Source organism: Engraulis encrasicolus, chromosome 23 (genome assembly GCF_034702125.1).
Source record: "Engraulis encrasicolus isolate BLACKSEA-1 chromosome 23, IST_EnEncr_1.0, whole genome shotgun sequence".
NCBI lineage: Eukaryota > Metazoa > Chordata > Actinopteri > Clupeiformes > Engraulidae > Engraulis > Engraulis encrasicolus.
The window spans coordinates 14,460,041-14,482,540 of record NC_085879.1 but is presented as its reverse complement, the minus strand read 5'-3'; the positions used below and the strand labels follow the sequence as shown (position 1 = coordinate 14,482,540).

The 22,500-nt window shown below is 43.5% G+C and overlaps 2 protein-coding genes across 2 annotated transcripts in view; one reads left to right on the top strand and one right to left on the bottom strand.

Annotated features, from left to right (window-relative positions):
- The window catches only part of LOC134439890 (TBC1 domain family member 9B), a 42,408-nt gene extending 34,279 nt beyond the window's left edge, over window positions 1-8,129 (top strand). Inside the window, exons 19-23 of the mRNA XM_063189801.1 lie at window positions 366-416; window positions 2,350-2,406; window positions 2,623-2,720; window positions 3,624-3,904; window positions 4,257-8,129. Coding sequence (XP_063045871.1) covers window positions 366-416; window positions 2,350-2,406; window positions 2,623-2,720; window positions 3,624-3,904; window positions 4,257-4,689 — 920 coding nt within the window. The 3' untranslated portion in view covers window positions 4,690-8,129. The remainder of the gene's footprint in view (window positions 1-365; window positions 417-2,349; window positions 2,407-2,622; window positions 2,721-3,623; window positions 3,905-4,256) is intronic.
- Window positions 8,130-8,330: 201 nt separating this feature from the next.
- The window catches only part of zgc:152774 (uncharacterized protein LOC553526 homolog), a 30,469-nt gene continuing 16,299 nt past the window's right edge, over window positions 8,331-22,500 (bottom strand). The window contains exons 12-17 of the mRNA XM_063189802.1: window positions 21,763-21,840; window positions 20,217-20,250; window positions 19,174-19,373; window positions 17,256-18,189; window positions 11,733-11,959; window positions 8,331-9,664 (exon numbers count right to left, since the gene is read on the bottom strand). Of these exons, the coding sequence (XP_063045872.1) occupies window positions 9,511-9,664; window positions 11,733-11,959; window positions 17,256-18,189; window positions 19,174-19,373; window positions 20,217-20,250; window positions 21,763-21,840 (1,627 nt within the window). The 3' untranslated portion in view covers window positions 8,331-9,510. The remainder of the gene's footprint in view (window positions 9,665-11,732; window positions 11,960-17,255; window positions 18,190-19,173; window positions 19,374-20,216; window positions 20,251-21,762; window positions 21,841-22,500) is intronic.

The window sequence follows — 22,500 nt, the reverse complement described above, 5'->3', positions numbered from 1 at the left end:
CTGTCTTGATTCTGCCTCTGCTTTGAGCGTTCTCCTCATTTTGCTCTCCTCATCTTCTGCTTTCTCTTTATCTGTTTCCTGTGGGCCTTGTCTGTCTTCCTGCTTGAATTGGTTTGCTTGCTTCCTTCCCTTTCTTGCTCTTTCGGTTTCTCTTCCTCTCTCTTTCTCTCGCTCTCTCTGTCTGGTGCTCTCTCCTTCTCTCGCTTCATCTTCTCCTCCTTTATCTCTGAATTTTGCTCGCTTCTCCCCTCTCCTCTTCTTGCTTCTTCTCTCTTGGCTTGCTCCTTCTCTCTCGCTCTTCTGTTTTTCTTTTCGCGTTCTCTCTCTCTCCTCTACCTCTTTCTCCATTTGTCTTACCACTCCAGATTCTCCCTTCCTGTCTCATCTGGATTTCCTGGTGCAGGAAGTCATTGAAGGTTTGTTTTGCTGTGTGACCCCAGTAGAAGTGAAATCGAGAAACTCACACAAGTGATGGAAATATATATTTTTTTAAACTCACAGTATCACCGGGAAGTTTCCAAATGAGGCTGCCTCCCGCCATCAATTTCACTGTGTTTCACACATACAGTAACTATTCTGTGACATTCGCGTTGTGGTGGTGGTGGTTGGTCTTTGTGTGATTAGAGGGGGGAAAGATTTGAAGCACTGCCAAGTAGTTCTCATCCTTGATGGTCCTAATGGTTGGAAACGCAAAGTTAGAGAACCATGAGAATGATTTTGGAAATGTTTAAGATTGAACAAAAAAACCCATTTGGCATTGCTTTAATTTCACGTATTGATAGGTCATGGAGCTTTTTTTAACTAACAGACATCAGGTGGTAGAACCACAGTCAATGCCACTGTTGTACATACAGTAATTAATTCACGATTGGTCATTAATGTACAAGTAAAAGCAATGAATATGCTTTTTAAAAGATAATCCAGTAAAAGAAAAAGAAAAAACATTTAATCCATACAATAGTGGCACTAGCTGTGGTTGTGACACTTTGAAGTCTGCTACTAAATTGCGTCAGTGCCCCTGTTTCACATGGAAGCTGGGCTTGTGTTAAATGGTGACTGTGAGGAAGTAGGATGCAGAGTCTCCACTCTGTCTTCTGCTGAGACACTCCTGTTAAAACGTCTTGGTCGCCAACAGAGCCATCAATCCCTGGAGCATCTTCAGATGGGGATATTTTACTGTTTCATTGGGCGAGTGCTAGACTAACTTTTCGATGGTCTCACGTCTTCTTCGGAGTCATTGAAATATCCACATCTGAAGATGTTACGGTGACTTTCTTCTTTGTCTGCACCTACTAGTCCTTTCCCGTGACATACGCTAGAGCGAGGAGGATATCTTTCTTTTCCATCGATCCCTGGTTCAGAAAATTAAAAATCATCTCCCCAGATTTGAACCCATGCAGCTCTGAATGTACGGCTCGTCATGAACACCCAAGAGGGTGCATCAGATTCAGGTCTACCCAGTGAAGCAACCTGTGTTATGTAGGAATCCATGGCAGGTTGTTTATTAGTTTCTGAACCTGGGATTGGAGACAAGTCAGAGGGGTGTCACGCTAGTAACTCCAGTCCTTATGGGTGCGTGGGTTCCCAAATGGTTATCCACACCAGTAATGAGTGGAACTCGCACACCGACAGCCGATGCAATAATTTCTTTATTGCTTTACATATACAAGTGCTAAAAGTGCTACCCACAGCACCAGACTTTCCTCACTGCAAACCTCGATGTGCGAGTTCTACTCCTTGCTGCTCTTTACTTGGGCTTGACACACCTGGGCTCCCACCTCTCCTCTCTCCTATAGGGTCTGTAAATGTCTTCTTAACCTCACGCCACCTTACCTCAGTTGTCCGATTAACTCTTTGACCTCACCTTTACACAACTCTTTAACACTCGTTCATCATACCCAGTGACCGATACCCTCGTATTCTCTTTCCCCATAACCTATTTCTCATCATCTGTGTGCTCTCAATTGTGTGTGTTACATGTGTTAACCATACAAACCCCCATATGAAAGAGTAATTCCGTGAAATGTGTGTGTTTGCGAGCTGGTTCACACTAACTCGTATAGTAGAGCCTGTAGACCACTCAACTCAATGTCGCAAACAAACTCACAGAACATGCCAATCCTTCCTAAAATACAGTGTCATGAACTGTAGATGGGGATACTTTATTTGTATTATTTAAGGTAAGGTAAGATGATTACCTCTCACGAGTGCTACGTCAGCCTGGACCCACTCGGACCCCTCCACCCCCTTTCTGACAGTACATCCTTCAGCTGTGTGATTGTGATTCTGGCCAAGCAGTGGCTGCCTCTTCTGTCTTTTCTGTTGACGCCATTGCTTGTGTCCTTGTAGGTGAAGAGGTGAAAGAGTCCGGAGATGCTGGAGACGACGACTCGGAAGACAAGAAAGGTACAGTACGGCACATTGTACACTCTTGATACATTCATTTTCAACATTTTATGGGAGCTCTTGGAATAGTCGCTAGCTGAATTAGAGTGCTCTTGAAATAGCTGCTATTAAATTCAATGGACAACTCACCGACTGCCACGAAGTATTATTTTGGGCTGTAGGACGTAATGAAGGTCTAAATAGCCTGCCTGCTCTCCTCTATTTCCTATTTTGCAGAGGAGAAGGTGAAGGACTACAAATATTACCTGAGGATGTGGGCCAAGGAGAAGGAGCCCAAAAAAGAGACCATCAAAGACCTGCCCAGGATGAACCAGGTATTTATAGCAGCCGTTTAGGTCCTCTGAATGTAGAGTAGTAGAGTAGATGTACAGAACATTATTGAACTAGACGGAAATTACAGTAATGATAAGCGACATGGATATTGTGGTGTACTGTTCGTCATGGACTGTATCGCCTCTACTTTTTTTTCATTATTATTATTACGTTGCACTTAGCTGACACTTTTATTCAAAGCGACTTAGTTATTTTTTCAAGTACAGGGTATTGGGTACAGTCCCTGGAGCAGTGTTGGGTTGGGTGCCTTGCTCTCACAGACACCTCAGCCATGGAGTGAGATAGGGAGTGGAAGGGTGAGATTCACACTTTTGCATTCACAGTAGCACTCTACTGTTAAAGGTTTGACAGAAGAGTGCCTTGGAGATTTTTTTATTGGCTTGATATCAGTATTTTTTCAATCGTTGGACTGGGGTTTATAAAGGTGGTAAAGACAAATCACAGATTTAGTAGTCTTTTTCAACAGGAGCAGTTCATCGAGCTTAGCGACATGCTCTGTGCAACTTGTATTAAAGGCAGTACAATTAACATGAAAAATAAGACACTTTACCACCTTTATAAACCCCAGCCAACGATTTTAACTGTATTAAGCCCCAAAATAGTGGCATACCCCTTTAAAGGTTTGACAGAAGAGTGCCTTGGAGTTTTTTTCTTGGCTTGATATCAGTATTTTTTCAACTTGGACTGATGAGAAGTCTTGGTCCCCATGACAAATCACAGATTTTGTAGTCTTTTTAGACAAATATGTATTCATCGAGCTGTGCAAGACTTTATTTATCATCCACGTTTCCGCGGCACCCCTGTTGACAAACACTGGTTTAGACAACCTCTTGTCAGTACCAGAATCACCCTAACGGCCAACCTCTCCACCGTTTCGTTCACAGGAGCAGTTCATCGAACTGTGCAAGACGCTGTACAACATGTTCAGCGAGGACCCGCTGGAGCAGGAGCTGTACCACGCCATCGCCACCGTGGCCAGCCTGCTGCTGCGCATCGGGGAGGTGGGCAAGAAGTTCACCAACAACGGCAACAACAACAAGAAGGGCCTGGAGGCCCAGGCGATGCTCCAGCCTCCTCAGGCCCAGGCGATGCTCCAGCCTCCAGGGGTGGATGGTTTGCCCCTACTGCACGATGAGGAGGACTCTAATGGGGAAGGCAACTCCAGGTAGGCCCTGATATTTTATTTCTTAATTTCTTTCTTTGTTTGTTTCTTTCTTTCTTAGTCTGTTTAATTACTCATCACTAGTGTAAGAGCCTTGATTAAATCTCCGGGTTCCAGTCCAGTGTGAGACTCCATGTTTAGTAGTTAGAAGTTCCAGGTGAAAATGTTTGCATGAAAGAAAGAGACGTAGCGATGTCTTTCACTTTGGTGTCAATGGTGTTGTGTTGAAGAATAGAATAAAGGCTACGTATGTAACCACGGTGCCATGACTTTCAGATGACCGCCAGGCGGTCAGTAGAAACGAATTGAAACGACTCGTCTTAACGTTTCCTTGTGTTTATTTTCGTTTGAATAGGCAAGCCCTGATCTGCAAGGCCCTGGCTGAGGCCCAGTTGGAGCCTGCTGGACCGGTGGTGGTGGGCGCCCCTGGCGCCGGGGGCAACGGCAACGGCGGCTCGGACGAGGAGGGCAAAGACGACACGTCTGTCTCGTCCTACTCGGTGGTGAGCGCAGGCGAGCTGCAGTGCGAGGACATCGACGACACTGTGCTGATTGGCTGCGGCCCCGGCAACGGTGACCACAGGAGGCGGGGCAGCGCGCCCGACGCGGATTGGTCGATCACCTTCGAGCAGGTGCTGGCCTCCATGCTGACGGAGCCGGCGCTGGTGGACTACTTTGAGAAGAAGCAGGACTTCCCGGGCAAGATGGCCGCCTGCAAGACCCAGAGGGCCGTGGAGAGGCAGGTCAGCTCCTCCAGCGACCACGAGCTCGCCCAGCTCTCCACTTGATGATCACGATCATGATGATGATGATGATGAGCGGGGATAGAAAAACAAACTTGATGATGATGAGTGGTTGTCATGACAAGTTATGACACATGAGGCAGAGTTACACTTGCGTACACAGACACACACACAGACAGACAGACACACACACAAACAAACACACACACACACACACACACACACACACAGTCCTATACCCCTCACAGTGTGCGTGTTTGTGTAAGGGAAAGTAAGAATGATGAGAAGCATGTTTGCTCCAATAGCTTGCTAAGTGACCACAAGCTGGCTCACTTGATGAAGACTGGGGGAACCAACTGCTCAATGACATTGTTATATGAGAAGTGATAATTGAGACTGAAATGGGTTCCACACTCCTGTGTACACACACACACACACACACACACACACACACACACACACACACACACACACACACACACACACACACACACACACACACACACACTCATATTATATACCTATACCTATGTGTGCTTGTGTATGGGAGAGCGTGGACACAAGTGGTCTTTACGAGTATTACGTGTACAATGTATGGGAATGTAGGAGACGTATGGCTAAAAAACTTGCACATTAATAGCGTGGACATGAGCTTCAGACACTTGCATACACATCTAGGTGTGTGTGTGTGTGTGTGTGTGTGTGTGTGTGTGTGTGTGTGTGTGTGTGTGTGTGTGTGTGTGTGTGTGTGTGTGTGTGTGTGTGTGTGTGTGTGTGTGTGTGTGTGTGTGTGTTGGTCAGTGTGTCTGCTACAGAGTGATGGACAGAAGTTCTTGTTTCCAGACACTCGCAGACAATGGCCGAGGTTGACTGTCTTCATGTCATTCCACCCTCCAGCCCAAGCATGAAACGTTCTGTCTAACTTCTGTCTCACGTGGATCAGATCGTGATCGGCTACCACGAGTTGTGAGCTCGTCTTTTATTCTTCGGCCATGGGCTGGCCATCATCTCCCAAGTAATCACGGTCATGCACCTTGTAACAACCGCCAGGTCCAGTGGTTTGATAACTTGGGGCTTGAGTCCAAAAAAAAAAAATTGAGGCCTTGTGTCACTTTTTATTATTATTTGTTGCGTTTACTTCGTTTATTTGATATTTTTTATTATTGTTGTTGTTGATGACACTATCCACGTCAGCCAGTAAGTAAATAACACCCCGTGGAGCTGTGCCCAGTCCTGAGAGTCTGTTCTATCCTGACTCTCTTATCACTGTAATCTCTTTGTGCCAATGTGTACGATTATGGGTCTGTACATTTGATTTGAATAATCCTAGCACTGTGGGTCGGGACGGGATCTTACCGTACACTAAAAAAAGCATTGTGAAGTAGTTGGACTAAAAGCGTTGTGGAGTTAGTTTGACTGAACCCAATCTCGTTTTTTGAAGGACAGGTCTATTGTCAGACATTCCCTGTTGGGTGGACAGAGAATGTGTACTCTACGTTTCGGTGATGTCGTGTCTCTTTCTCCTGGACTCAACAGTAGAAGCAGCTGACTTAAACAGGATGAGAGCAACGTATCTGGAATGTGCATTATACAGTTTTTCATGGAGGGATATTCATGGCTTAGTCACTAACGCAGGAAATGCAAGTAAGGAGGTAAACCTACTAATGTACTATGAGCTCAATACTGTCAAAAAAAGAGGCAAAGGGCTTTTGTATTGGCTGGTTTATAACTTCTAAGACACCACCAAGATACCATAGGGACTTAACTAAGCCTGTTTTCTGGAATAGCCTAGATGTGTGCATCTCTGTGTGTGGTGAGTTCTCTTCTATTCAGCTTGTCTGTGTGTTCTGTGTGTCAGAACATTTCAAGTCACCTCCTCCAGGGGGCGTTTGCCTTTGTTTGATGGCCTTCAATGCCTAAACATGTTCTATTGTGCAGAATAGTGTCCTCCTACTATTGGGATGATAACTGTCTATTGTGTACTACGTTTGGTCCTGGGCCAGTAACCTACTACATCCACTCTTGAATGATTACTGAAAGTAATCCAATGTAAAGTAGTCTAATGTTGGCAGATGGCAAAGTTACTGTCCTCGACACCCTGATGTTAATAATACGTGCTGAGGTGGTCAGTATTAAAGTTGAAGCCTTTTGAAAGGCTCCCCTATAAGAAAAAAACGAAGAAACAAACAAGAAAATGCAAATCCTTGGTACAGCTGTAATGTTTATCCACATTCATGAGCATCATGTACGTATGCAAAAACTGGTTTACAACTCGTCTCTAATTTGGGAGTTGGGACTGTTTACCCGGAAGTCCTAAAATCGAGTCTTGTTTTACATGATTTATGACCTGTCTGGCGATGTGGTTGTAATATACAGCATGCCATGGAAGAAGGATAGGGATTGGCTCATGGTGTTAGGAAGTGTGTATTATTTGCATAGACGCAATGCTGGCTTCTTGAGTTGCTAGGGTACTTTGGCTAATTTGTTTTAAAACATGTCACCAAATACCATGTTGTTTTACGTACGTTTTTTGTTTTGTTTTTATTTGAGTTGATGAACTTTTTTTTTGCTCATTACTCATGTCTGTGTAAATACCCATGCTAATCTTTATGCAAAGCTAATTGTCCTCTTAAGCTGTAAATGATTGCACACCTTTATTTTCTTATATAAAATGTTTTATTGTTAAAACTCTATATCTAATACGATGTAACATTTCCCTGAGATGCTTTTTTGTCCCCTCCTCGCTTTTAAAATAGCATTATCTATACTCATTCGTTTTTAAAGTATTATTTTATCGCATCAAGATTGTTACTCAATAAAGTATGTTGATTTATACTTTGTTTTCTGACACCAAATACAGTTGCTTTCGTGTCTTTTAGCTGCTTCTCATGAATAGGACGTTAAACCAATCTGTTATGAATGACAAGGAAGTGATCTGCATCAGATGTCCGTATAACATCAGGTGTTTGTCACTTCACCTGTTGCGCACACTCGTTTCAGTTTATTAATGGATATATGGCTGATGTCTGGTGGAAGACTATGATGTGCACATCTAACTACATTGAGATGTCTGTCCCTTTCTAATCAATGACAACCCCCACCTCTCCTCCTGCCTTGCACCCACTTCACTGAGCATCAAAGTGGATCTTGGTATTTGTCAGTGTTTTCTATGTTTACCCTAACTGTGAAATTAAAAAAAATGCTTTAACTGAAACGGACCACTAACCACAGTCAATTCTCTGTGTACGATAATGTGCTCCCAGTCCTTGTCCATCACCGTAATTCTCAATATGTATCTTCTCCAGTCCTGTGCAAAATGTGCATCCATTTTTTTGGTGTTTGGTGCCTCAAACGCCAAGGCAAGTGTCGTCTCCACAGACTTGAGTTATTTATTTCACACTGCTTCACTGTAGGTGGTTTCGCATAACTATTGAGCAGTAATGCATCATATCATCTTGTGTAATAAATGAAAATTCCATATTATATCTTCCTTCCCACTATGTCTTCATTTTTGAAATACTGTATTAAGTACAGAATTGTGTGTTCATTTTTAAAATATGCTATGACACACACACACACACACACACACACACACACACACACACACACACACCAGTGTATTGAGGAAAGAAACTAAAAGTGAGTGCCTTACCGTGGTGTTGGTATAAATGAAACAGTCCTTTGATTGGCTTTCTTTATTTAAAAAAATAACAAGGGAGACAGAAAATGACACTTAAGTAGACCTGAGTGGTCATTTGTCCTACAATACAAATGTGAGAACTTGGGAATGTACAGTGGTTATTGGCATGGAGCTGCGTAAACGGTATAATTCTGATATTAATGCTGCTTTGTCTCATGCCTTTAACTACTAAAAAGCCAGAGATCTCTGTTTTTCTGTTAAGGTGCATATACTGTGTCCACAGTTAAGTTTGCAGTGTTAATTCAACACTCAGAGAGTCAGAAACATCTCGTCTCAGAGTGTATTTGGTCCCAGAGTACTCTCCAAAGGGATTTTTCCATACAAGCCGGCTGGGCCATGCCGTCTCATGCGTAGCGTCTCGAGCTGAGTGGTACGTCAAACCAGCCCGGTTTGTTTTTCCATTACAAACCGTGTTACCCGGAGTATGGTTGGAGTTACGTTTTGCCGTTGTCACGTTGCATTACTTTACGTAGGCTAGTTGACTTGAGGCAAGGCAGACGGATATCTCACTTATCGAAGTAGGCTATAAATAGTTTCAGCGACATCTTATTTGGATTCTACGATGTTGATTTCTGCCTTTGATTTCAATATCAAAGTAATACAGTGTCAAACTCAAAAGCAGTTCAAGAGAATTTATTATTTTTTGATTCACCGGTAAGGACGAGCTGACAAGAATTTTGGGTAGTAGGAAGCGAAAGACCCTCTCAGTTCGCTTCAACCGTCCGGCTGGTTTTCGAGCTGAGTCGTGCCCAATCGAAAAGCAACAAGTGGCGGCCGAGTCCAGCTGTACCGGGTAGAAAACGGGCAGTGGAAAAAAGCCCAATGTGTTGAATTAACATAGCATTTTTTAACTGTGTAGCAAGGCTTGAAAATATGAACAAATACAGGTACAGTAAATGTATATGGATGGTTGAATGAATCGTGCGGATGCTAGCAAAAAAGAAAAGATGAAGCAGGATGTCCTATGTGATCTCTATGTGATATGGCCTACTAAACGGAATTGCCACAATTACGTGAGGAGGAATGAAGGGACATAGTGTCTGGAAGTTTATGGTGTGTGTGTGTGTGTGTGTGTGTGTGTGTGTGTGTGTGTGTGTGTGTGTGTGTGTGTGTGTGTGGCATAGTACTGTACAGGTATGTGTGTATGAGTGAGAGAGAGAGCACTATCAAAGACTGTTTGCATCGATAATCTGTTGCAGGATGCTGTCCACATCCCCGGTGTCGAAGCTGATGCCTTGCAGGTCCAGGTGTGGTAGGATAGAGGAGAGCAGTGCCACCACGTTTCTCCTCATCGACCTCAACCGCTCCAAGGTGATGCTGCTGCCACGACAACGGGGACCAAAACAAAAGGCCACATTGTCACACGTCAAGAAAATAAATAGATAATGAGGGCATCCTGTGAGGCAGTGGATATAGAACTTGACAATGATGAGGATATTATGAATACTTATGCACACACATTGTGCATGGTCAAGTACAAGACTACTGAAACTTTTCAATTGAATAACCATTTTTCAGACCTATATGAGTCGGTGATCGCTTTTCAAAATCTGAGCCTGGGTACAGGGTCTTTTTTTAGTGTCACTACACTGTACATACCAAATACTAACACTAAGGTACAGTTTGCAAGTACATAATGTAACATGGTGTTATATACTGTACTTTCTAACACTGTAATTAGCTATTGTAACCGAACCAGTAAGATAAAGAATCTATTCCATTGTCCAAACTCCTGTCCTCGACTTGCGCTTGTGGACTCGCCCTTCGCTGATGCCCTGCCTCTGTTAAGAAAGCAAGTAAGTTTCCCTGCTGTCAGCCCAAACTTTGGGGGCCATTGGCTGGAATGTGACAGTGTCCTTTACTTTCAAGCGTGGGGAAACATATTAAAAATCGCAACAAAAATCGCACCTTTCACTTCATGCCGCAACAAAATCGCAACAACACAGTAAGAAGCTCCGCAACTTGCATTGCGATTTTCTGGAAATCCTCGTGCATCTGGCAATTCAGATCGTGAATTTTTGAGAAAATGCCCGCGATTTCCTGGTGGGACTGATTGGGGGACATATCCCAATTCAACATTCCAATAGCAAATAAGAAAATGACCTTAGAATTGCGCTTTTGCGAGATATTAAATTTAACTTCTATATGACGTATTGTGAAGTCATCATGAGACCACAAGCACAAGGGAGGAAAGGAGTTTGGATAATGGAATTTACACAAAATTTAACCATTGTCCACAATTATTGGCCACATTCTTCCCACCTTAGCCTCACGCTACAACACCAGACTTACTGACCCTACACACCAGGCTTGTACTAAATTCTGACTGTGAAAGAATTTCAATTCAAAGTAATGGCATAATACGAACACTAGGTGGTGGTGTTGGATGTACTTTCAATGGGTGGTGTAGATTAAATTCAAAGAAATTCAAGGTAATGACACCACCTAGTGTTCGTATTATGGCATTATTTTGAATTGAAATTAATTCAATTCAGAATTTCGTACAAGCCTGCTACACACCTAGCACACCACCTATTCACACTCTTACCTTCAGGGAAAAGGTACCGCAGTATCCCATGCAGCACCACACGTTCTAGGGACAGTACCTACCTACCCACACGCCATCCGCCACTTAAATACTAGGTACTAGTACTTTACAGTTATTCCACTATCTGGCCTTCCTACCTCTCTTGTTTACTTTGCACAATGTTATTACAATTCTGTACATGTCATGCACTTTAAATATTCCATTGCACTTTTCAATGTCTTTGCACGTCATTCCCTGTTTATTTATTTATATAACCCCCCCCCCCACACACACACACACACACACAGTTTTGTGTGTTTAGTTGTATTGTGTGAGCACACCAAATAACATTCCTAACAACTGTATTTTATACTGTTGATATGGCTAGATAAAACTTGAATTTGAAGTTAACGTCTAGGCCTAAGCCTGCATCATATGAGCAGGGTGGTGGCAGTTACTGTGTGAAAGTGTTTGAGCTGTGGTGTGGGGCCTGAGGTTTCATTCTCTCTAAGGTGTGAAGTACTTTCACACATACTAACGCACCTGGCAGAAGACACTCCTTTGTGTATTTCCATTTGACGAAAAAAATAACATCAGATAAAGTTTGACCCAGTTTCGTTTAGTGTTGTTGTGTTGAGACTTGCTTTGGCTAGACCAGTCATGTGATGTGTCATATGATTATCGGTTCGATTAATTTGCCAATTCAACTGTCAGCTCAATTCACTACCCAGTGCCCAGGGTTGCTTCCAAGTGTTTTTGCATTCAGGAACAATGCGTAGTATAGTTATGCCGAACATTGTCTCGAAGGAGGACCAGTGAATAGGAATGCTGATATTGCTGATGTGTGTTGCCATGCCTCACCTGTCATGGGCGCTGCTCTGGTCTCGTGTCTGCTGCCTGTCTCTCCTCTCCATCTGCCTGACCTGGTTCACTAGTGCCTCCCTCTCCTTCCTCAGTTGATTCACCTCCACCTGCAGGGCTTGCTGCTGTGGCTGAGGCTGAGGCTTCTGCAGCGGCTCCGTCTGGGAATATTGGTTCTTGCTGCACGACCTTTCCACTGGGCTCAATGGCGCTCCCTTTTGACTCACCTGAGTAATGTTTGGGTGGTGATGTGGAGCGAGAGTGGTGATGTAGAGAGAAAGAGAGAGAGAGAGAGAGAGAGAGAGAGAGAGAGAGAGAGAGAGAGAGAGAGAGAGAGAGGAGAGAGAGAGAGAGAGAGAGAGAGAGAGAGAGAGAGAGAGATGTAACAATGTTGCTCTCCATAAGCCAAGCTCCAATGCCTTTTTCAGGCACTTCATAAGCATAGGCAGTCTGTCATTTTTCACAAGTGGTGACATGTTATCTCATTTACAACATTAAGGGTTAGAGTTCATAGGCTGATGACTCATTGACACGGTCTCATCAATCACTTTTATGGCAAAGGGAGTGTGGGTGTGATGTGGAAGTTGTCAGCAACTATACACGCAGAGTTTTAGAGGTGTGCTCTCAATCCTCAATGGCTAAAAGAATACTTGTGTCTTTTACCATTTCTGAATGGGTTACCCTGAAGACTCTCATGGCCTCACTGCCTCTTTTTAGCCCATTTTAGCCTAAGGCACCTGCAAAACACGCCTGCGGGGATGCCTAAGCCCTTTTTGGGAATATATGCCCTCTGCCTATAAACACCTAAATATCTCAGCCTCCGAAGCACATCAAAACATGAAATGAATTGCATTTAAAAGCCAGGACCCTCATCAAGTAACGGTGCCCGAGGTATTTTTTCTCATTGCTGTTTATGTAACAGGGATTCTTGAGACCAGGGACAAAATGGGTTTTTAATTTCTAAAAATAAAAAGTTGATTTTTCCTAAATATATTTATATATTATAGTTGTCTCAGGTGTTGGCCTTTTGATGCCGTTGAAATACAATCTCCCAGGTTTAACATTTTTAACCATTTTGTCATGTTTGCCGGACAAGCCTGGGATTTTGTCAACACCATAAGACACCAAGAAACATTAAAAAATGTATTTTGAATAAATTTATGGCAGTATTTTGACTTTTGGAAGTTATATTAAGTTGTGTTCTTCTATCCATGTTTTTAAATTAATACATTTACTTAAAAATATTTATATGATCAAGCTGCCGATTATTATAACTAGGGAAATTCACATTTACAAATGTAAGTTTTATTCTCAAAAACAAACAATGAGAGTCAAAAATACAGCTATTACAAATTTATTTAGGAAATGGAGTGTTTTTATTGAGATAATCTGAGACAATGTAATAAAATATCTTTTTAAAAACAAAAATGAAGAAAAAACTCATCTTATGGTGTTGACGCACGTCTTACGGTGTTGACGCACGTCTTACGGTGTTGACGAATTAGAATAGAACTGGGGATAACTTGATATAACATGGTCTCTGAACTTCAAAAACTCAACTTTCAACTGTAACATATCAGTATAAAAGGCCATTTAATACCAGTCCTTGTGTTTAAACTCACACCCACAGGAATTTGGCAATAAGCATATCAGGTCTCTTGAACAGTCCATGAACTCATATTAGATCTCTTGAATAGCACATAAACTCATATCAGATCACTTGAACAGTCCATACTCATATCAGATCACTTGAACAGTCCATGAACTCATATCAGATCACTTGAATAGTCCATAAACTCATATCGGATCTCCTGAACAGTCCATACTCATTTCCGATCTCTTGAACAGTCCATTAACTCATCAAATATACAGATCATGGAGAAAAACATGAATAATGTTCGTCAATTCAGTCTTCAAATGCAAGAACTCTGTAATTTCTGAACTCCTCTTACAGTGCCCTCCATAATTATTGGCACCCCTGGTTGAGATGTGTTTTTTAGCTTCCAATTATTTTATTTTTTTTCTAAATAATATGGGACCTTAATGGAAAAAAAGAGAAAAATCCAACCTTCAATACAAGTGCATTTACAGTGCCCTCCATAATTATTGGCACCCCTGGTTGAGATGTGTTAAAAGCCTTAAAATAAATTCAGTGTTTATTGCAGAAGAATACTGTCACACTGAAAATTGTAGGAAAATGTAGCCTTCAACTCAAATGAATTGTAAGAAAATAAAAAAATCCCTGACTAAAAAATAATTATTTTTCATTAAATCACCTGTTCCACAATTATTGGCACCCTTAACAATTCCCAGGAAATAAATATAATTGAAGCATTTCTGTCATTTCTACAGTAGTTTACAAAGTTTACCAGAGTATGTAGGAACATTTAATTAGTAATTCATCACTTCCTGCTTCCCTGGGGTATAAATATGACGTGACACGAGGCCATTTCTCTTATCCACTCTTAAACATGGGAAAGACAAAGGAACACAGCATACAAGTGAGGCAGATGTGCGTCGACCTTCACAGGTCAGGCAGAGGCTACAAGAAGATTGCCACTCAACTGCAGCTGCCCATATCCACTGTGAGAGGAATAATTAAGAAGTTCAAAACAACTGGAACAGTGGTAAACAAGCCTGGACGAGGACCCGAATTTATTTTGCCACCACGCACAGTGAGGAGGATGGTAAGAGAAATCAAAAGATCTCCAAAGCTCACTGTTACAGAATTACAACAAATGGTAGCATCCTGGGGTCACAAAGTCTCCAAATCAACCATCAGGCGCTGTCTACACGCCAACAAGCTGTTTGGGAGGCATGCACGGAGAAAACCTTTCCTCACTCACAATCATAAACGCAAACGTCTGGAGTTCGCCAAGCGGTATTGGGGCTTCAACTGGGACCGTGTGCTTTGGTCAGATGAGACCAAGATTGAGCTTTTTGGCAACAAACACTCTAAGTGGGTCTGGCGTGCCACGAAAGATGCGCATGCTGAAAAGCACCTCATACCCACTGTGAAGTATGGGGGTGGGTCAGTGATGCTGTGGGGCTGTTTCGCTTCCAAAGGCCCTGAGAACCTTGTTAGGGTGCATGGCATCATGAATGCTTTGAAATACCAGGACATTTTAAATCAAAATCTGTTGCCCTCTGCCCGAAAGCTGAAGATGGGTCGTCACTGGGTCTTTCAGCAAGACAATTACCCTAAACATATGGCCAAATCTACACAGAAATGGTTCACCAGACACAAAATCAAGCTCCTCCCATGGCCATCTCAGTCCCCAGACCTCAACCCCATTGAGAACCTGTGGGTTGAGCTGAAGAGGAGAGTACAGAGTAGAGGACCCAGGTCTCTGGATGATTTAGAGATTCTGCAAAGAGGAATGGCTGAAGATCCCTCTTTCTGTCTTTTCCACCATGTTTTGAGTAAAGCACTAAACATCTTCTCCTATAATGTTTCACAAGATGGGAAGAGTAATGTTCTCTTGATTAAAGGGTTTTTCAGCTTGCTTCCTTGAAGCATTGACTTTGTTTGGGTCCGAGGTGAATCTTCTGTGCTATGACATGGATCTAACTTCCCACGTTTCAATCTCTTCCTAAGCTTGTCCTTGTCTTTCTGCACCTTCTCCAGTTTGCCTTTCAGTGACTTAATCTCTCTGTAATGCCTTTGCCTTGTTCTGTTCCTCAATCTTTCTCCAGCAAGTAGTTGCCTACTACTGCTTGGTTGCTCAAAACTAATGTCTACAGGACTCTCTGGTGGGGTGTTAAGACTCTGCTGAATCTCCTGTGCTTTCTGCCTACGCTCCCTTGATTCTCTCTGTGCTTGTTTCCAGAACTTCCTTTTCCTCCGTACTTTTCTTTTGCTCAGATCAGCGATGGTCTTTAACTTTCCATCTTTCACTCTATTTGCCCATCTTTCCTTTTCCTTTCTCAGAAACTCCTCTTTTTTCTCTGGCTGGCTGTTAAGTTTCTCCCTCCATTTCTTTTGATACTCTCTGTTCCTTCTCTTACGTTCCTCTACTGAAAGCTTCCCTTTTGCCATTCTAGCCTGAAATGTACAAATGTACAATGTTGTCGTTAGTAGGGCACACACACACGCGCGCGCACACACACACACACACACACTGTAGGTATGTAAGTGTGTGTGTGTGTGTGGATAGAGAGAGAGAGAGAGAGAGAGAGAGAGAGAAAACATAACAGTGTTTATACATGTTGTGTGCTTGCTTGACTAACTAGTTCGACTGAAATCAGCATAATAATAAATATACCATATTCCATAAATGTGAAATAGTAACTTACTCTAAAAGTAATTAATAAATAGGCCCTAGTAAATGAGAAATTGTAACTTACTTAACACACAGACACGCACACACACACACACACACACACACACACACACACACACACACACACACACACACACACACACACACACACACACACACACACACACACACACACACACACAGAATTCAATTCAGTATTACAAGAAATCATGATATTCATGAAATGTTAAATACACAGAAGATGTATTATTAAAATAGGAAGTAATGACACTACAATAGTAATGTATAAAATGTAATTAAATGTGTAAATTATACATTTAAGTCCCATTTGTCAACACCATAAGATGAGTCGTCAACACCATAAGACAAAATGTCTTATGGTGTTGACGACTAATGGAGTCTTATGGTGTTGACGAAATCTTCTATTTTTCATCATAACATGTGATTTCTTTGCACAAGCCATCTTGTTTTTCACCAGCTGCATGTGGCCTCAACAATAAAGTTAGATTAAACTTTTATTCCTTAATAAAATCACATAAACCTTGTTTTTTATCGTCCACGGTGTTGACACTCTATGGTTGTGACATAGATAGTTTCATAAAAGAAGATAATTTAGGAAAAAAAATACAAATATTTACTTACCATATCAGTGGCCTCATGGCATGTGCACCAATCAGGAAGTGGAAAAGGGGTCCTTAGAGAGTGAGTTGGCCAATATAATGCCTGATTTTTTTCATTTTTAGAAAAATCTTATGGTGTTGACAGAAACTCCGGACACAGTTTCAATCACGTAAAAAGTACATAAATATATTTTTTAAGTAGTATATTTCTATACAGTTTGAATAATTACTTAAAATACATGATCTTAGTAGCTATTTTGTTTGTTTTACTTCATTTAAAACTATTATTTAAGTATTGTAAAGTCATGAATCTTCCTATCGGGCAAGGGTATTTTTAGGTTCAGGCAGCATACTAGGTGATGTAAAATAATGAAATATTTGTAAAAAACATAAATTGACGTTTTGTGGTATACAAAAGTTCTTGTTTTATTGTTTGATGTAATTATTTCACATTTTTTAAATACATTTTATGAATTACAATGAGTTTTATCTCACGGACATGTTTTGTCCCTCATCTCAAGAATCCCTGGTAAAACATTATTCATGGTGTCAACTGGAGTCCTTTTTGAATATTTTTGTAAACCTGTAGACAACTTTTTTCTGTTATCTGTGAGTCTTACCTCTCCTGTTGTTGTCTGCTTCCCCGTGTTGCTCTTCTCTGGCGTCTGGTCCGTGCTGGTCAGGTCTATAGTGGGCACTTTGCTCTGCTGCGTATTGGGAACGGTACATTGCACCAGCCTCACCTCCGGCACCATCTTTCTGCCACCTGCTTCTTCGCCCATCGTCTTCTCTCCGTTCTGGCTGGAGCACAGTGGACTGCTTTTGGCAGCCACAGTCGCAGTGGCGGTAGCCGTAGTAGTAGTAGTAGTAGTAGTAGTACCCGTAGTGGTTTGTTCGCCCTTCATCTGAGCATCTCCACTACCACCAACAATGGCCCCAGCTCCTCCACCTCCACCTCCACCTCCACCTTCGCTTGCAGCTCCAGCTCCACCCTCCGCCGCCGAGGGGCTCAGGCCCAGCTTCCTGCGCAGCCTCTTGGCCTCCCTCTCCAGCTGGCCCAGCCTCTGGTGGAGGATGGAGCGGTCCAGCTCCTCCTGGGCCATGGAGCCCGCCTTCTGCCGGCCAGCGCAGCCCAGCGGCGACACCACCACCGTCTGGGTGGAGGAGGACTGCGGCGGGTGCGAGCCCGGAGGAGACATGGGGGCGTGGGACGCCCACACACCTCCAGGAGTGGTGGAGGTGGTGGTGGAGGTGGGGGGAAGTGGTTTGCCCTCGGGATCCTTGGCCTGGTTCTGGGCTTGAGGTTTGGAAGGTGGTGATGGGGAGGTGGTGCTGGTGGCCTGAGTCTGGGTCTGGCCTGAGGCTGACTGAGCTTCGGCCTCGGGTTCTCGTTGGGCTGGCCTGCCGGCTGTACTGTTGTTATCGCCGGCCGTTATTGTGGCTAGCTTCACTCCTCTGCTCTCCTCCTTTCTGCTCGACGCGACCTGTTCCTTTAAGTACAGCTTTTTGTTTGTGATTGTGTCTTCCTCATGTTCTCCAGACTTCCTCTTATTGCTGTGAGAAACAGAAGACGTCATGAAATCAGAACATGTGACATGCACTGTGTAATCAAATGTTAGCCTGACAGACAAAACACCAAAATAGTTATCTTTCTTTTTATTTATCTTTTATTTATTTTTCAATACTTATTTATCAAATATGCAGTACAGTATATCTTTATTTGACATATTTTCATCCATTCTCTTTGGAGCCTCCAAGGAAAGGATACTTCCTTGTTACAGACCAATTAAAGACTAAAGCAATTCAACTTAATTATCAATACGAAAAACAAAATTTCGAGAGAATGAAATTTGGCATGCCTCATTTACAACCTGCATTCTGTTCCACTCAACTGTCATTCGCCTGAATTCAGTGCAAAAAGATTTAACCAGCTGCATCTCACTCTCCGCTCTGCCGTCATTCTGTGGAATTTCAGCGCATTTTCTTTCTCGCTCGCACCCACCACCTCCCCGTTCGCCTCCCTTACGCCGCTGTTCTATCGATTCATCAAGCATCTTGCCCTAGCTTCCTCTCAGATCACCTCACTCCATTGCTCTCCAACCATCATACACCGGGGGGTGTCCGCTCAGAGTTCACACATATCTGCGGGTGCAGATACTGCCCAAGCTCTCAGTGGCGCCCCGTACTCCCGAGCTCGAGAATTGCTGCATAGACATTTGTCGGCCGTGGCAGTACTTCAGCACCACGGCCAGCGATCTTGCCCAATACGCCACGTAATCTCTCTGCTTTGATGATCTTTGATGATCAGTCCACCGCGTGGACAGCCACTCTCCTGCCAGAGCAGCATGATCACGAGACGTCCGTTCTCCAGCGAGAACGAAGATGTATGAATACATGCTTAATTAAACTAATAAAACAAAATTTAATTCTTCCCTTCCCCACTTCACTCAAGTCACTTCAAAAGATATGACACATATGGCAAGATGTTGACCAAAGCAGCTTCTTGTTACTGTAAAACAGGCGACATGTTCAACAGACCTGTATGTTCGTCTTTCTTTCTTCGTGAATTCCATTATTTCCTCCACCTCCTTTTCTTCCTGTTCTTCCTCCTCCTCCTCCTCTTCCTCTTCCTCCTCCTCCTCTTCTTCTTCTTCCTCCTCCTCCTCCTCCTCCTCCTCCTCTTCTACAGTGGGCTTTGGTTGGCTTCGCCTCTTTGAGTGTCGTCCTTTCTTCCTTGACTATAATTCAGTAGAAAACACACATGGTCAGGTCGCAGAAGTGCATGTACTGTACATGCACACACATAAACGCACACATGCATGCATGCACATACGCACACACACAAGCACACACACAAGCACACATTTCTGGTCTGGTCAACCCTATAGACTCTGACACACTTTCTATCTGAGATCAGTGGTGATGCGTAGTGTGTGTGTGTGGGTGTGTGCATGCGTGTGTGTGTGTGTGTGTGTGTGTGTGTGTGTGTGTGTGTGTGTGTGTGTGTGTGTGTGTGTGTGTGTGTGTGTGTGTGCGCGTGCGCGTGTGTGTGCTTGCATGTGCGTGCGTGCATGTGTGTGTTCGTGTTCGTGTGTGTGTGTGTATGTGTGTGTGTGTGTGCTTGCATGTGCGTGCGTGCATGTGTGTGTTCGTGTGTGTGTGTGTGTGTGTGTGTGTGTGTGTGTGTGTGTGTGTGTACGTGTGCCCTCGTATGCATGCGTGTGAAGTGCTTGCAAAGTGAGACATGACTGAGATGTGTTGTCTGCTGTGCAAAAAGGAGGAAACGGCTGACAGAAAGCAATAAGGTCAAATAGTCAGCAAAGCTGTTTCTTCAATACACGCACGCACACACATACACACACAGACACACACAAACACACACACACACACACACACACACAGACACACACAAACACACACACACACGACACAACAACTCATATGCATGCCCACGCCAGCATCCACATACCAAATACCTTCCTAAACACGCTACACATACAGTATACTGTAAACATATTATACACATGCATGCACATAGACACAACATTTGCACAGTAGCTAGATACAGCGGTTTACCGTACCTCCCGGTAATGCACTCTCTTCCTCACATTGTCCCTGGAGATGAAGCAGAAAAGAGAGAAACTCAGTGTTGCACGATGTTCAATGTGCAGAATGCTCAATGGCGTTTGATGTCTTCATTTCTGTCTTGTGTGTTATATGTTGGGCTGTGAGAAGATTTGGTGGGGGTGAGAACGAACTTCCCCTTGGGGACAATAAAGGCTATCTATCTTGCTGTGTTTTTAAATGGGCATTAGTCAAAGTCACTTACTTAATTTCTTAGGCATCTCTATTCCTTTTTGAACATACACCATTGATGAAAAGTCAAAGTAACAAATTACAGAAACAATTATACATTCTGTACACGGGTAATGATGGTGGCTAACCACACTGAAGAACATCACTTTCACACAAACTTTCATCTAAGAATTGACATGTACAGTACATAGTGTCTGCATTAATATGTACAGTGCATATTTGTAGTTGTACAATGTATTTCTTGACTCAGAGGGCCTGCACAAGAGTTAAACTGTGGACTGGACAACTAACACAGAATTACTTCTTTCCTCTCTGTGATAGTTAGCACAGAACTGCCAAATGTCCAACTTTGACTTGACGTTGGCGTAATTTGAGGTGCAGGGGCCTTTAGTCAATGACCTTTAGTCATTTTGGTTAAACTCTCAGATGGAGGAAAGGTTGTAATGCAGAGGCTCATGAATGGAAACCACCTCTGATGCAACCCCAGGGGCAGGAAAGAACCCTTGACGCTATCGTGGTGCATCACCTGGGCTCTGCTGGTACACTTTCAGCAGAGAGAGTAGAGATATATATACTTAAAGAATCTCTGCTTTCAGTGACTGATAGGGTAGGGGGTTTCTTTTACTCACGCAAACACAAACGCTTGCACACATACATGCATGCTCACCCACATTATTGCATGCTCGCATACACACATGCACACACACTCACGCACGCACGCATTCATGTATGCATGCATGCATGCACGCACACACACATACACACACACACACACACACACACACACACACACACACACACACACACACACACACACACACACACACACACACACACACACACACACACACACACACACACACACACACACACTTCTCCAGACACACACACACACACACACACACACACACACACACACACACACACACACACACACACACACACACACACACACACACACACACACACACACACACACACACACACACGCACAAACGTCCATCGCATACACGCACACACAGACACACACACACAGATGCAAACACAGACACACCCACACGTGCACACAGAATGTTGTTAAGGGTAACGGATGTGGTCACAGACCACTTCTGCAAAAATACCACGTAAATGTCTAATCAAAAAAGCAGTTTATGCTATTTTACGGATGCACCTTCTCACATGCACGCATAGACACACGCTCTGACCAACAAGGGACTCAAAAAATCCCACAGAATCACCCAAACATACACACGCACGCACACACGCACACGCACACACAGACACACTACATGGAGGAAAGGGTAACTCAACTGTCTCTTGACTGTTTTTTCGTAGCTGGGAGTCAGCTCCTCCTGTGGCTCCTCTGCCTCCTCTGGAAGATCACAGCTCCTGTTGGCAACACAGGCACACACACACACACACACACACACACGCACACACGCACACAAGCACGCACGCACACACACACACACACACACACACACACACACACGCACGCACGCACACACACACACACACGCACACACGCACACACGCACACGCACACGCACACGCACACACGCACACACACGCACACACATGCACCAAACATGCACCAAACATACAGACACCATCAACCACATGGGCATCACGTACACGTACACTATAACACCCAAAACAACACACACCCAGGACTCAGGAAATTAACTTTTTTCATCACTAGCCAAAATGGCTAGCAGATGTTAATCTTACTAGCCAAGCACACCCTCACTGATGGGAGAACGTGGCTAATAAAGTTTTCCATTCTGCCAGCCAAACTGAATTGTCACCAGCATTTGGCTGATTGGCAGGTGTTAATGTAGAGCCCTGCACAGTGCACACACACCACATCGTCAAATAATGCTGTCAGACACCCCACACACGCGTGTGCGTGCGTAGTGCGTACACACACATCATGTATACAATAGTGAGACAATACCACACACAATACCACCACCATAAAACCCACTCAAGTCACACACACAAAGCCAACAAACACACCATAGAAAACATACTGGTCACATCCCATCA